General features: G+C 38.3%; 1 protein-coding gene across 3 annotated transcripts in view; it reads right to left on the reverse strand.

Moving 5' to 3' along the window:
- DIS3L2 (DIS3 like 3'-5' exoribonuclease 2) overlaps window positions 1-16,746 on the reverse strand; it is a 346,894-nt gene that overhangs the window by 165,127 nt on the left and 165,021 nt on the right. For all 3 annotated transcript variants that reach the window (XM_032399177.1, XM_032399039.1, XM_032399109.1), the window contains one exon: window positions 5,507-5,680. In XM_032399177.1, the coding sequence (XP_032255068.1) occupies window positions 5,507-5,680 (174 nt within the window). The remainder of the gene's footprint in view (window positions 1-5,506; window positions 5,681-16,746) is intronic.

The raw sequence follows: 16,746 nt of genomic DNA on the forward strand, positions 1-16,746 counted from the left end.
CTTGCTCTTTGCTTTTCTTTAACCTCAGATGCCCTGCTAAAGAGAGCTGCAGGTCTAGGCCATGCAAACAGGGATTCTCCAGAGACTGGAGGTGAAGGTCCAGAAAAATGGTGCTCGCGATCAGAAGGGCCAGATCACCCCTAGGAGCTCACACCAGCCTTCCTTCTTGAAAATTGCTAACCAACCATTTTTCTTTTCAAAATAAACACTATTTCTCTCAACTTCAGTTTGCAAAATATTACCCCAATTCCACTGGACTAAAAAACTGGAATTTTACTGACATAATTGGATTATGAGGTTTAAAGATTGATGGAACTTTTCTGTTCCAAATATAATTGTTCAAATACCAAACCTAAACGGGTATGTAGAAGTTCTTACGTAGCTAGAGCCAGAGTAATGCTGCAGGCTCCCTGGCAGGGTGGCCGAGCAGAAGGGGTCAAGAAGCTATCAAAACCATAGGAGTTGTGAGCCCTGGTATAGAAAGATCTGGGAGTCTTAGGGGAATGTGTCATCTTTTCTGCAGCCACAGCCTATCACTAAATGAAGACTGCTTTAGTCACTCCAGTTCCCTCTATGCTTGCTCATTTTTCAGATCTCGGTTCAAGCACCAATGCCCTTGGCAGTTGGTTCACACCGATATTATAGTACTTGCCATACTTTGCTGTAATTTGCCGGAGTGTAAATCTGTCTCCCTGAGAAAGAGTAAAGTCCTATAGAACAAGAACTGAGCCTTTCTTGTCTCTGTATTTCCAGTAACTAACTTAGAACTTGGCATATATTACATATACACATATAAAAATAATATATATAAGTAGACATATATAGGAAAGACAGGAAAAGGAAAAAGACATAGCTTTCACTTAGGAGTTTACAGAATATGTATTAATTTACTCATAGCACATGTTTTTGTTTTTTTTTTTTTTAAAGATTATTTATTTATTTATTTATTTGACAGAGAGAGACACAGCGAGAGAGGGAACACAAGCAGGGGGAGTGGGAGAGGGAGAAGCAGGCTTCCTGCCGAGCAGGGAGCCCGATGTGGGACTCGATCCCAGGACCCTGGGATCATGCCCTGAGCTGAAGGCAGACACTTAACGACTGAGCCACCCAGGCGCCCCTATAGCACATGTTTTTTAGTGGGTGCTGGGACTCATTCCAAATTCTTGTGACATTCCTCAGAAAATTGTATTGATAAAAACCTCTTTGAAGGCACTGCACCTCTGAGCAGGAGAAATCATAGTGCTGCAAAGGCTTGTACCAAGTAACTCTCCCCTCCGGCACAATCCCATCCAATTACTGAATCCCCACGGTCCCTGGATGGTATTCAATTAATATCTGTTGGCTGAAAAACTGAGTGAATCTATTGTAAGACCAAAGAGAAGGAAAAGGCAATCAGATCAAAAGACTTCAGCATGCCACAGACTTATCTTTATGATTATCTTTTATTGTAAAAATTAAGAAGCTAACTGATTACATACATAAATACATGAAGAATTAATCCTGGTGCCCTCCTAAGGTATGTGGGTCAGGAGATAAGTGTCCAAATGAAAGAGTCGGTGTTCCAGAACACATTGGCATTCTCAGTACTTCCTGTGCTTTCAGCCAACTGTGATCTATGGGTATCTGCTCATGCCCTGTACATGGATTCATGGAAATTACCTAGTTTCAGCTACACTAATCCTTACAAAATAGGCAAGTGGCTAAAAAAGATTATTACAAAGATCCACAGACTGAAGATAATACTAAACTAATAGTACTAATTCTACTAATACCAGGAAAATGGCAAAGTTGACATTTCTTCTTCCCCTAATATAAATTCATCACCAGCCACATGACATGTATGACTTCAAAACAATGACTGTCAATCAAATGCTACCTAGCAGATCCTTAGAAAAAAATAAAAACACGTAATCTGTTCCTTCAAGGTAAAGGTGACATTTTAACAATAAGAAAAAAAAGTCACTGACTTTTGAACACAATAAAACAAGAAACTCAGGCTTTGAAGACAAAACTTTTAAAAAGGACGTTTGAAATGTTATAAATTTGGAGACCTAAAATGACCTAAGTATAAAATTGCACCTACTGCAAAACTAATCATATCTATACACTTAAACATTCTGGGAGTACTTTCTAACTCGTGTTTAAAGATGCCAACTGAAGACTAACCAAAGACTACGAACCCATTTTTTAAAAATCTAAAAATGTAGCACCTTTCAATTAGTTCACAAGAACTGACTGACATCATGAAAGATGAAAATTTATTAGCTGGATTGTATTTTCGAATATAAGCAGTGAATAGGACTAAAAAAATGAGTATTATGATTTAGTAAGTTCAATTCACTTCTTCTTAGGTATCTTTTTCGGTTATGATAACCATTAAATCTAAAACTAAGTATCAAAATACACAGAACTTATAATCAGACCTTTGTGTTTCTATATCACAGGTTGTGAAAGCAAAAATTAAAAAAAAAAAAGAATTTCAATCACACTGCTCTCACCAAAAGTAAAATTATGAATAAGAACAGTTTTCTATACCTTTCTAAAGGAAAATATCTTCAATATTTATTTTATTCTCATTTTCCACTTTTATGTATATTTATAACGTCCATAATAAATCAGCAAAGTAGTAAATATGTTTGTGATTGTAAAATAAAGACATATATGTTATTGGGAATGCATGTTCAAAAAAGTTTAGAGATGACTACTTTAGGTATCAGGACACAGTTGAAAGATTTTAAGCTAAAGGAGTAAAAGCAATCAGATTTGAATTTTAGAGACATAATCCTAGAGATAATAGGCAAGGAGAAAGTGTTGGGAGGTTAAGGTGACTTAAAAGAAATCTCTGATACTACGCTCATAGCAGTCCACTGCAGCTCACCCTATAAGCTCCCTGTATCTGTGGATCCCTGCACAGGACACACAGGCATATTTTAACAGAGGTCTTCTGCAGAGCAAGGCCTCCTGTTCTGTGGCCTAACTCAGAGGCAACTGGGGCCAAAGAAAAAGGCAACATGGATCCACCAGAGGGGAACTGAGAACACGCTGGGCTGGCTGACTGTTGAAGTGCCTTAATATTTATCTGTAGGCTAGGAATCAGGCTAGAAAAAATTGAGCACCTCTCTTTTCTGATAGTCCCATTTATAATTTTTAAAAGACATAAAAGTTATTTTAAAAAATAATTTGAAAAATAGAGCAATTTATAAAATGAAGAAACCTACTGCCTCCCTATCTCCTACTACCCTATCAAGCCCACACATGATAATCACCGTCGACAGTGTGATGTATTTCCTTCCAGACCTTTTTCTATGCATATATATTTTTATATGTACATATATATGTATGCATGGGTATATACATTTGGATACTATTTTTATATTCTTTGGCTTTATTAAAAATAGGCTCATATTCACACTGTTTTGAAACTTGTTTCTTTTACTTGGCAACATATGATAGCCGTCCCTTTAGGACAGTCCACGTGGATCTAGTTCCTGGTTGGCAGCTGCAGGGAATACAACCTATGACATGGGTTATTTAACCATCCCTTTGCTGGGGTGCCTGGGCTGAGGGTCGGATGTTTGGTGGAGGCTCAGGTCATGATCTCAGGGTCATGGGACTGAGTCCTGCATTGGGCTCTGCACTTGGCAGGGAGTCTGCTTGAGACTCTCCCTTTTCCCCTTCCACACCTGTGCGCTCTCCCCCACCAAATAAATAAATCTTAAAAAAAAAAAAATAACCATTCCAGGGATGCCTGGGTGGCTCAACTGGTTAAACGCCTGCCTTCGACTCAGGTCGTGATCCCAGGGTCCTGGGATCGAGTCCCGCATCGGGCTCCTTGCTCAGGGAGGAGCCTGCTTCTCCTTCAGCCTGCCGCTCCCCCTGCTTGTGCTCTCTCTCTCTGACAAATAAATAAATAAAATCTTTTAAAAAATGTAGAATGAAATCTAGGTTTGTGTTATTAAAAAAAAAATAACCATTCCTTTGTTGAGGGACGTTAGCAGTGTCACTTTTACAACAGAGAAGCAATGAACATTCTTGTACATCTATCCTTGTACATTTTGAGTAGGATGGATTCCTGGAAGTCAAGTTTTGGGGTGAAAGGGTAGGTACATTTCAAATGTTGATAGTTACTGTGGAATGGCTACACTGACTTAAACTTCAAACAATGAAGTTCAGCCATTCATTCTTACTAGATTTTTTTTTTTTAATAGATTCCTAGGTTTAGGGAAAGACCTTAGAAAACGAGCCCTTCAATTTGTATATGAGAAAATGACAGTTCAGAGAGAGTAAGGTTTGGGTCCAAGATCCCAAATCCCTGATGAGATCACTGACCAGTAGGAGTTCCATGAGTGGTGGTTACTGCTGAAAGCCAGGACGGTAACTTGAGTTAAGTGACTTCAAATATAAACATGTGTTCCATCAGAGCTACTAACAAGTAGGAAAGGGGACTGTCATCTCCTTTTCCTTGCCTACCCTTGGCAAGAAAAGGAAAAAAGGCAGTAAATTCCTAAAAGATACAAGAGCAAGAGGGAGCAGAGAAGGAGGATTCTCAAACTTAGGTGGAGTAATGGGCAATGAGAGCGAAGGTATCGTAAGTTCAGCTGCATGAAGTGAGCGAGTGTGGTGGAAAAGATTCTGACATGGGATGACCTTAGCAGAAAACCTTCCACAGCCTCAGTGGGTTGTATGAAAACTTTCTTGGTTCTAAATATCTCCATGTGGCATCCAAAATGAATGCCAGTACTGAAACCAAATTCTGAAGAGAAATATCAGAAAAGAACTAACATCCCACAATGAAGAAATATCTTCAAAGAAGATGTTGTTATAAAAATACCACAAAAGTACTTTCCAATAAATTCCAGACCTAAAAGTAAAGCTTTAAAATGAAGCTCCAAGCACAGAAGCTTTGAATCCTTTGCTCTGTGCCTGAAGAGGCCCATTTAAAGGAAGGTACTTCTGACCAGATAACATTGTCGCTATTCGATCAGACCCACAGGGCATAACAATGAGAAAAAAAGATGGCAACTGTATCCTTTGAAATTAGAATGGTCTAGAACAGACATGAGCACGCTTTTTCTAGAGAGCCCTTTGCAGGCCATATGGTCTCTGTTGCAATTATTCAACCCTAATGTTGTAGTGCAAAAAGATAGCCATAAACAAAATATAACCAAATAAGCATGGTTGTGTTCCAATACAACTTAATGGATACTGAAATTTGAATTTCATATAAGTTTCATGAAAGATTATTTTTGTTTTGATTTTTTTTTCAATCAGTTAAAAATACAAAAACCATGTTTAGCTCATAGGCTATACATAAATAGGCAGTGGGCTAGATTTAGCTTGTGGGCCATAATTTGCCAACCTCTAGTACAGAGCACTTAATTCTCAACTGAACTGAATTTGAATGTTGGTAGAAAGATGGAAATATCTGAGCCCCGTCCCTAAGAAAGTAAAGTTAGAAGATAGAAAGGTAGAAACATGTTGTTCTTAAAGAGTTTCAGATATTTACCTTAAATCTCTTCTCTTGCTGACTTCCTCTGGTGGGATTGTCCAGGGCAGACCTTGAGGGAGACAGTCTAGAACTTCCGAAGAGAAATCAGAAAAATCCACACCATACTCTGTTAGTATTCCTTCTGTTTCAGGCTCAATTTCACCAGCCTGCCCAAGACTCTTAGCCAGCTGCCTGTGAACAGGACAGAGAGGAACAAGCATGTTAGTGAATAAATGGATCATAGGCATCCGTTTCCTCTCTAAAAGTGAGGGTAGTAGGAAAATCTTCAAAACCTCCTGCCCTTTCCCCAGCAAGAACACCATCACCAATGAATGGGGGGCCAAGTAGAAGAAACAAGGATACTCTTGCCCTGTTAAATCCCTAACTACAGTATAATTTTAACTTTCTTCAGGAATTCTGATGTGGGGAGTTGGGCCAGATGGCCTTTCTTGGGCTTCTTGCAATTGTTTTTCATGAAAAAGTCAAATTGATATTGTTAAAAGCTTTTGTCAATTCCTTCTCTTGCAAACACCTTTAGAGACAATTCTGATTAGCCCAGTTTGCTGTTAAATCATTAGTTTCACAGCGCCTATACCTTGAGTCATGCTTACTAGATTAGATCTGATACTTACATTTTTTCACAATTCTAATTATTACCTTAATATTTTATCTGAACACACTACTAATATATTTTCACTGTAAGAAGTTAGAAAATAGGGGCGCCTGGGTGGCTCAGTCCTTAAGCGTCTGCCTTCGGCTCAGGTCATGACCCCAGGGTCCTGGGATCGAGCCCCGCATCGGGCTCCCTGCTCAGCGGGAAGCCTGCTTCTCCCTCCCCCACTCCCCCTGCCTGTGTTCCCTCTCTCGTTGTGTCTCTCTCTGTCAAATAAATAGAATCTTTAAAAAAAAAAAAAAAAAAAAAAAAGAAGTTAGAAAATACAGAAATGCATCAAGAAGAAAATTAAAATTATCTGCTATCTGGTCACTCAGTAAACTACCATTCACTTTTTGGGGTGTTGGTCCATTAAAAGTAAGATTGCATTTAATGGAATAGTTCTGATGCTATGAGTAGGGCTTCCACCTTTTGGAAGGCAAATATTACTCTTCATCTATGGGTCATCTATAAATATACCAAAATTGATAGCGCTCAATTCTCATTTAGTACTGGCATGCCACATTCAGGCTGTAAGTCTAAGTTATGTGTTGAATACGGAGAGTCAATAGGAAATATGATACTCTTCCTGCAAGGGGTTTAGCTCTGGCATTAGGGCTTTCTCTGTTACCATTCAATTTCTTTGAAGAAGATTGTTTCCTACGTAAGGGTAGATGCCTGGCGGCCAGAGTTCTTAGGTACACAACGGTAGAGGGATACTGGGGATGTGGTTGCCTCATATGCAGAATTTTAACAAATTCCCATCTTCAGCCTTGCTACTGGAACAAGGCGGTGATGGCAACAGGGCTGGCCCCAGCTCTCACATGCCAGCCAAGAGAAACCAGCCAAGAGCTGACACATACGCCTGCCTACCTGCATAAGTTCCATAGCCTGTGGGTTGCCTGTGGGCTCCACACATACAGCATGGGCTCAGACCAGTGTCATTTCCCCAGAAAGCATATCAAAAGCCAAAAGCAGCAAAAATATGAGGGGAAAAAATACAGAAAGCTATCAGGAAGATCTATAAATATTTGGAAATTCAACAACCAGTGGGCTAAATGAGACAAAGAGAATCAGAAAATATTTCGAACTGAATAAAACACAATATATCAATATTTATGAGAAGCAGCTAAAGCATTGCTTTGAGGGAAATTCTGCTTTAAATAAATGTAATGCTCATATTAGAAAAGAAGAAATGTCTCAAATGAGTGATCTAAAGCTTCTATCTTAAAAAATTGAAAAGAGAAAAGCAAATTAGATCCCGGGTAAGCAGAAGGAAGAAAAAAATAAATAAGAATCAAGGGACGTGTATCATATGATCTCACTGATATGAGGAATTTTTAATCTCAGGAAACAAACAGGGTTGCTGGAGTGCTGGGGGGGGGGAGGGATGGGGTGGCTGGGTGATAGACATTGGGGAGGGTATGTGCTATGGTGAGCGCTGTGAATTGTGTAAGACTGATGAATCACAGACCTGTACCTCTGAAACAAATAATACATTATATGTTAAAAAAAAAAAAAAAGATAGTAGGAATAGAAAAATGAAGGGGGGGAAATCGGAGGGGGAGACAAACCATGAGAGGCTATGGACTCTGAGAAACAAACTGAGGGTTCGAGAGGGGAGGCGGGTGGAAGGATGGGTTAGCCTGGTGATGGGTATTAAAGAGGGCACGTATTGAATGGAGCACTGGGTGTTATATGCAAACAATGAATCATGGAACACTACATCAAAAAAATAAAAAAATAAATAAATAGGAAAAAAAAAGAATCAAGGGACAGAAAATGAACAATAAAGAAAACCAATAAAATCAAAAGCTGATTCTTTGAAAAGAGAATAAAATAGAGAAGTTTCTAGTGAGGCTAATCAAGAAAAATAAGGAAAGACCCAAATTACCAATATCAGGAATGAGAGAGGAAACATCATTATAGATCCTACAAGCATTAAAAGGATAATAAGGGAATTATAAATGACTTTAATTCAACATCTTGGATGAAATGGATAAATTCCCTGAAAGACACAAACTGCCTAAGATTATTCAAGCCAAACCCAATACCTAAATATTCCTGTATCTGTTTAAAACACTGAATTCATAGTTTAAAAACCTTCCCACAAAGAAAACTCCAGGCCCAGACAGTTTCACTGGTAGATGCTACCAAGTATTTAAGAAAAGAATTAATACCAATTACATACAAACTCTTTTCAGAATATAGAAGATGGAACACTTTCCAACTAATCTTATGAAGCCAGCATTACCTTGATACCAAAATCAGACAAAGGATTCATGAGATCAATATTCCTCATGGACACATTCTTAAAATTCTTATGAAATATTAACACATAGAATTCACCCTTGAATAATATGGGGTTGACTGTGTGGGTCCACTTATATGCAGATTTTTAAAAATACAGTACAGTAATATAAATGTATTTCCCTTCCTTATGATTTTCTTAATAACATTTTCTTTTCTCTAGCTTACTTTGTTGTAGGAATAGAGTATATAATACACATAATATACAAAAGGTCAACTGTATATAAAAAGGATAATACATCATGACCAAGTGAAGATTTAAAGATCTGTCCAACATTCAAAAACCAATCAATATAATCCATTGGATTAGCGAACGATGAGAAAAACATTGAATCATTTCGACAGATGCAGAAAACCATTGGACAAATTCAACATCCATTCATGATCAAAACTCTCAACAAATGAGTAATGAACAGGGAACCCTCAGCTTGATTAGTGGCACCCAGGAAAACCCTACAGCTAATACCAAAACTTAATGGTGAAACACCAAGTGCTTTTCTCCAGACCAGGAGGAAGACAAGGGTGTTAACTCTCACCAATTCTATTAAACATGGGATTGGTGAACGCCATAAAGCAACTAAAAAACTAACTAAGAGTTAGTTTCTTTTTTTTTTTATAGGAGAGATTTATTTGAAGAAATATTATAACATATAAAAACTACATAAAGTCTTAATTTCCACTCATACGGTGGTAGATTTGATATAACACATAATAAAAAACTTTTAAAATCCAGAATGCACAAAGTCATTAGTTGATAAGCAAACCTCACAGAGCAGCTTTATGTCAGCCAAGGCCACAAACACCGCGAATGACACATCTGAACTGACAGATTGACGTGTTAAAAATATAACAGCAGTGCATGTTGGGGATCCCTGGTGCCAGAAACAAGGGCGACGGGAGGGCAAAACGAGTCTTTAGTAGTTTCCTCCTCTTTGATTTTAACTGAGGCACTCTCTCGAGCTTTGGCTAACATACAGCGCTTGATCTCCAAGCCAATGGCTTTGGCCAGGGGCGGCGGCACAGCATTCCCCACCTGTCGGTGCTTATCTAGGATGTTGCCAAACAGCCGGTAGGGGTCCGGGAAGCCCTGGGAGCGGGCACACTCCCGCACACTCACAACGGGTGCTGCTCAGGGAGCAGGACGTGGCCCTGCTTGCCCACGGGCTCAGGGCCGGTGACGGTGGTGCTGAAGAAGCCATCCCACTCCAGCTGTCTGTAGAGGCCGGCCCAGTGGTTGTGCCGGTTTCCGGTGTGGGGCAAGCACCAGGGGATGAGCGTGTTGAAGTGTCTAGCTGCAGAGTCACAGGCTTTGCCCGCTTCCACCCAGAAGCAGACCCCGCGGAGGGCCCCACTGGGCATATGAAAACAGAAGACTTCTACATTGCATGTCAGTGGGCCAAAGGACTACAACTTCCATTACAGAAGTGACTAGCCTCCTACATAATGCCAGGCGTTTATAGAACACTCCTCTCACTCTATGAAAACCAGCAGCCAGCACGCTGTACATGACTTAGACTCGCCTCAACTCATGACTCGGACCATGGAGAGAATGCTACACAAAGAGGCACTCAGGATTCATTCGTGGCAGCTAGAGTGGCTTCTAGTGATGGCAGTGGTGGCAGCAGGGTCCAGTGGCAATGCTGATCTGTAAGAGCAGTGTACAAGCCCTTGGCCTTGTGGCCAAACTAATCCTGATAAAAGATGAGGACTGGATTTCTTGTCCTTGCTTCTCCAGATCTGCCTTGGTTCTCGCCTACAACTTTTAAACATTCAAGACTCTTACTGTTTCTGGGAGCCCTTCAATATCCTTCTGATAAACTCCTTTTCTAACCAGAGTTAGTTTCTTTTATTTGCAATCAAGAAGCTATACACAGGGGGCTCCTGGCCGGCTCAGCTGGTAGGGGATGCAACTCTTGATTTCAGGGTTGTGAGTTTAAGCCCCATGTTGGGTGCAGAGCTTACTTTAAAAAAAAAAAAAAAAAGTCTAGACAGTTTAAAGACTCAAGTCTCATTAATTTTCAAAATGATCATTAATTTTTGAAATGACTACATTATTACCTGTGTTCACTGGGATGAAGTTTCCACTGAGGATTTAAGGAACCTGTTGTTACTGCCTCTGAAGTCTAAAGGACATTTTGGAAATAAATGGGACCTGAGTTACTTCCAACCCATCTATTATCCTCATAGCTTCCTGAGGTTCTGTTTCCTACATTCATCTCCTAATACTTATGTCTTTAACTGTCTGGGTTCTTGGTTGCAAGCACAAGAAACTAACTGGTTGGAAAAGGAATTTATTGAAAAGGTATCAAAGAGCTCACAGAAAGTGAGAGGCCTGGTGAATCCGAAAAAGGGATGGAAAAAAAAGAATTACATGCTCAGCCTCTAAATTCCTGATTCCAGGCTAAACTGAAAACTGAGGGACTTCCTATATGCATCAAACACGTATTTTGACTCTCTTGCAGCTGCCAGAATAAGCTCGGGGGGGAATAAAATTTAAAGGGCAATAAATCATCACATCATTGAATTCAGGGTCTCACTAAATCTCTTATGTGAAAAGTTGGGGTACTAATCATGAAAAATAAGACTCAGGGAACCAGACTCTCTTTCTCTACACACACACACACACACACACACACACACACACACACACACTATTATATAGGAGGATGCAGAAAGGTCTGAGGACCCTGGATGCCTAGTTCCAACTGACCTTTCACTGTCATGAATCATAAGTGGACTATATAGGGTTATATCCATTCTAAGGGGTGGTCTCTGAAAAGATAGTAGAGCAGAAACTTCCTCCCTGAAAGCAGAACTTCAAGCAATATATCCATGGTCTACTTCGGCTGAAGAAACATGGCCTGATGGGCAGTTGCTACAAGTTTAGCCAGATGGATAGGGACCTAAAAGAAGAAAGATTGGAGTACTGATGACAAGAACATCTGGGGAAGAGACATGTGCATGAAATGGGCCTACTGAAGTGAGCCCAGAGTATGACTATTTGTGTTCCGTGAGAATGCTCAGCAAAAGACTTCCACTGTGGAGGTAGGATGATCTGTCGGGAGAATGTCAACCAACCTCCCTCCCCAACCACTGCAGCGCTTGCTCACTGGGAATAAGAATAAAGTACAAGGTAGCAGGAAATTAGCTCCATGGCGCGAACTTCCTCTCACTAATAATGACCTGTGTACCACACCTGCAGGATGCCAGTTTGCCAGGAGTAGCAACCAGCTTTGAGCCTCTGATTCAGAACCATAGCAGGAGGACCCACCAATTACCTGATACCAGATTGAGTTTGCTGAGCTCTTCTATGATGCAGAGGGCAGTTATTTCTCTCCATTAAAAGAAACATTAATTCTGGGTTTGGGTTTGTTACCTTCATTTGCTCCACCCTCCTTGCTTATAGAAACACAATCCATAGATTTAGCAAATTATCTTTTAAGCTATTATGTTATATTACTCAACACTGTAATTGAGGATTTCATCTTATAGAAGTAGCAAAACCCACTGAATTCACTGATTAGAATGGTGTAACTGTACTAATGAACTAAATTGGGAGGCAACACCTTATGAGGTTGAAGGGCTATCCTCTAGGATACAAAGTTGCTCTTAGTATCCTAAAGCCAAGCACATGGTCTGGGAACCAAGAATGCAAGGGAGGAGTTGGGCCTTTCAATATCGTATTTAAGACCCACTCACAATAATTACTCACCTCTACAACTGAGAGATTTTAATATCTCTGGAGATATAAGTCATGATTCTTCTGAATTGGAAGCTAAGACTCCAAGAATCCCAACTGATATAAATCAAGGCACAAAGTATACTACCCATTTCCTGAAAAAAACATATTTGCAATTCAAGCCAGCTGAGGGATGACTCAGAAGTAGAAGATTCAAGAATGGTAAGTAATAATATAGAGACATTAATCGTAGATTATGTTGAGACATGAAATTGCCAATATATGTGACCATTTTTTACCTGTAAAACACAATTTCATATGATTGTACCCTACAGTATTTAAAAATCACATAAAATACTTAATTATATATATAAATCAGACAGCATACACAGTTTCTGGGAGAAGTATAAACAATGATGTAGATCATATAGAGGTTTTAGAGAATGAAACCAGCATGAAAAGAAACATATTCTTCTATGTGGTGATAGCATGATACCAGTCTTTGTGAGGTAGACTTAAAACAGTGGCTACCCTATTCTTACCTGGTGACATTAGAGTGGCCAAAAATGATTCTCTTATGCCTGAAGTAGAAAAGGGCCTAAACATTTGAACAAAAGGCATTTTATAATATCCAACTTTTAAGATAGAATACTAAAATCTGGGAAGACCTCATTATTTAAACATGGGAAGGCGACATCCCAGGCATTCTATTAAACAAGAAAATACTGTATGTTAAAAGGAAGAAGGAAAAGAAATTACAGAAGGATAAAACATACTCTGTAAGTATGTGGCCACAGAAATTACTATCTTGACCAAAGATATTCATAAGAATATATCACCGCTATAAGGGAAGAACTCAAAGTAAAGATGCAGGTGCATAATAAAAACATTAATTTCACAAAAGGAAATAAAAACTAGTGCTTCAGACCTAGGAAATAAGTAGAAAAAAATAAATCCACTACAAAAATGAAGGTCATACAGGAGGTAACTAATGAAAAACTGACTCTAAAAAAATAAGGTTCATCAAGATATAGCTTGACAGAAGTTGAGAAAAATTAAATTGAAAGGTACAAAGAATTTTTAAGAGATTATAGAGAAAACAGACAGATATGAAAGGCAGATGAAAGAGATCCAACATTAGCATAACTGGTATTCCTGAAGGAAGGAACTAGATACGTGGAATAGAAAACATTTGGAAGATATTAAGACAACTTTCCTGAAATAAAAGAAATTTTACACATAGAAAGGGCATATATGCCATGTCTCAGGAAATCTAATACAGAAAAACATCACTGAAACAATAGTCTAGGGACATTACTGGATTTTGAAGATGAAGATTTCTAAGTGCAAGAACTCAAGGAATATAGTTTTCATAAACCTTTCTCTGAAAAACTACTAGATGAAGAACTATGGCCTACCGGAGATGGAGAAATTTCTCCAAAAAAGACGACTAGTGCTGAGTACTGATTCCACCTCTGTGGGGGAGGGAAGGCAAAAAGGAAGGATGACAAAAGTAAGCAGTTGAAGATGGATCTAATATTAATTGTCTGAACAAGTCATACCAGCATTGGACCTTTACTGAAATTTAACGAAAAAATTTCTTTTATTTTATTGGTGCTTTTTGTTCTGGCAAAAATTTTCACTAGGCTATATTCTAAATCCAAAGAATCTTGATTTGTTTACTAAAATTACAATATGGCTCATAAAGACAAAATTATATTTTGGTTATGACTTCCAATGTCATCAATGACTCCAAGTTTCTATTAGTAGTAATTAACATTTATTTTACTAAGTTCCAGAGAACATTTCTCAAGTACCTTATTTAAATAAATTTATTATAGGTTTTCATTGGAGATATAATTGAGAGCAGCAGAGCCCGGACAGCCTGCAGGAGACAAAAATCTAACAGGTCAGCATGCTGAAAGAGCTCATGCATTTTGGGCTTTAGATGTCCCAGAAAGACTCTTATGCTATTTACTCGTAAATTCTGCCATTACCTTAAAAACCAGAATACCCTGGGATCTAAACAAAAGCACAACCTACTAGGGGACAGACTCATACGCTGTCTGTTTGTCTTACACAAGGGTTTGCTTTCATTTTTTAATTTTGGTGTAAGTTTTACTTAAAATGAATACTGAAAGTAACTTCCTCTTTCATACATTATAGTTCTAATATTATAGCTTTCTAAGTTTCTGTCTTCTCGCCATTGTCTTAAAAGATGGTAACAGCTGCTTTTGGACAACTATGATTCAATGTTGCATCAAAATGTCTGGCTGATTCTCTTAAAAACCACACTTCAGCCTACTCTGCATTAAAATATGTCCTTCAAAAATAACTTTGAAGCTCATAACCAAGACATCCTAAAGAGACATGACAACAACTAAATGTATAGGTATCCTGGAACAGAAAAAGGACATTCGATTTTTAAAAATAAAGGATTTCTGAATAAAAGTATGGACCTCAGTTAATAATGTTTAAAATTCATTAAACATTAAAGTTAATAACATTAAAGTTCATTAATTGTAACAAATGTACCATACTAATATGTTAATGATAGGGGAAACTAGGTCCAGGGGTATATAAGAAATCTCTGTACTATCTTAATAATTTTCCTATAAATCTAACACTGTTCTAAAAATAAAGTTTATTTTTAAAAAACTGAATCAAAGAAGTGAAAGAAGTAAGCTAGATTTCAATAGCAGGTAAATGATAAACTAAATTGTGGCATTTTTGTTCAATTGTTTATTATGCACTTTAGAAAAATAATTTTGAAAATGTAGCAACATAAAAATGACATAAAACAAAAAAATGAAATGTTCAAAGGTATAATTTAACTATGTAAAAACATTTATGAAAAGATTGAAGGGGAACAGCTAAAAAATGGTGTTAATTATTATGAGTGATTTTTTTCTCATTTTCTAAACTTCCTTTAATATTGTAATATTTTTTAATTTAAAAATATAGAAACATTTACTATAATCTAATAAAAACCTGTGATGCCCTGTACTGGTTGCCCACCCTACATTTATTCCCCCTCTTCATCCTTTCTAACAGAAGCCTAATCTTTTTCATATGGGGGACTCATTTCATTTTCAACTCCAGAGGCAGATCTTCATTATTCTAATAAAATCAGGGAATGGTTCCCCTGGAGACTGTGATCAGTATCATGGCTGGTAGACAGGCTTTTCCCCTTCCTTGCTTGATGTGATCAAGAAGGCATGTAGTCTGACCATACTGGCAGCCGTCTTCACTACCATAGAGAATCTACTACTAGATCACTGAAGACAGCAAAGGGCCAACGTCCTCAAGTCACTGAGCCCTGTAGCCTGCACAACCTCTGGATTCCCACTTATGTAAAATAGTATGTTCCCTTACTATTTAAATCACTTTGGGTCAGGGTTTTCCATCACTTGGTGCTAAAAGCATCCTAACTAATATAAAGTACTTTAAAATATCTTCCATGAGAAGCAAACTTCTCTTTCCTGTCCTTCACTCTGCAATAAAAAATGTAACACTCTTATTATCAAAACTAAAATCTCAGGCGCCTGGGTGGCTCAGTCGTTAAGCGTCTGCCTTCGGCTCAGGTCATGATCCCAGGGTCCTGGGATCGAGCCCCGCATCGGGCTCCCTGCTCCGCGGGAAGCCTGCTTCTCCCTCTCCCATTCCCCCTGCTTGTATTCCCTCTCTCGCTGTGTCTCTCTCTGTCAAATAAATAAAATAAAATCTTTAAAAAAAAAAAAACAAAAACTAAAATCTCAGGACTGCTCACATCATGTATCTTGTAGGTATTCACTACATATTGACAAGGTACTATTGGTTCTAGAGCATAAAAATATTATAAGTAGGTCCTTCCCTAAGCAATATATTTCTATCTTAAAGGTACTCCCTTTATGGCTTCCATATTGAAGTAGGCCCACAAAACATATACCACGTTCATTTCACCTTCATGGACTATAGTAGCAAGGCCAGGAAGCTACCCTGTCCTCCAGAGTAGATCTCTCTCCTCAGTGCTATCACTTTCTGGCCCATGCCACTTTCTAGCTGTGTCATAGTGCGTTAGGTACATCTCTTCTTCTCTACCAACAGATGAAGAGGATCATCCTAAAGAGAATAAACATAATTTTGTATCTTACACTGACACTTGTTCATCTTAGGTGCCCAAAACATAATGGTTTAGTGAATAAATGAATAAATGAATTGATGCTTTTGAGCCTGGAAAAAGGACATACAATTCCTCCTTGAAACTCCAAAGGAAAACTAAGAAAATTGGAAGATAGTAAAAACAAACAAATAAAACCCAAAGACGTGTATTTAGGTATCTAGAGTCTTTTAAAAACTAGCTGCCGCATTAGCAAAATTATTAGTATTAGCATTTCAAAAATATCAGGGGGAAAAAAAGGCCTCCTACTATTGCTTTCATTCAAAATTGAACTTTCATCACTTATTAGTGTGGAAAATATCTTCTCTTCAATTGTGAGTTGCCAGTTTAGGAAGATAAGAAAAAGAAATAAAAGTTATAGGGATTAGAATGGAAGAAACAAACTTGTCATTACTTACCAATGATATGACTACCCACATGGAAAATTCAAAGGAAACTATGTCCAAAGTATTAAAATT

This window comes from Phoca vitulina, unplaced genomic scaffold, assembly GCF_004348235.1.
Source record: "Phoca vitulina isolate PV1807 unplaced genomic scaffold, GSC_HSeal_1.0 scaffold1, whole genome shotgun sequence".
NCBI classification, from domain to species: Eukaryota; Metazoa; Chordata; class Mammalia; order Carnivora; family Phocidae; genus Phoca; species Phoca vitulina.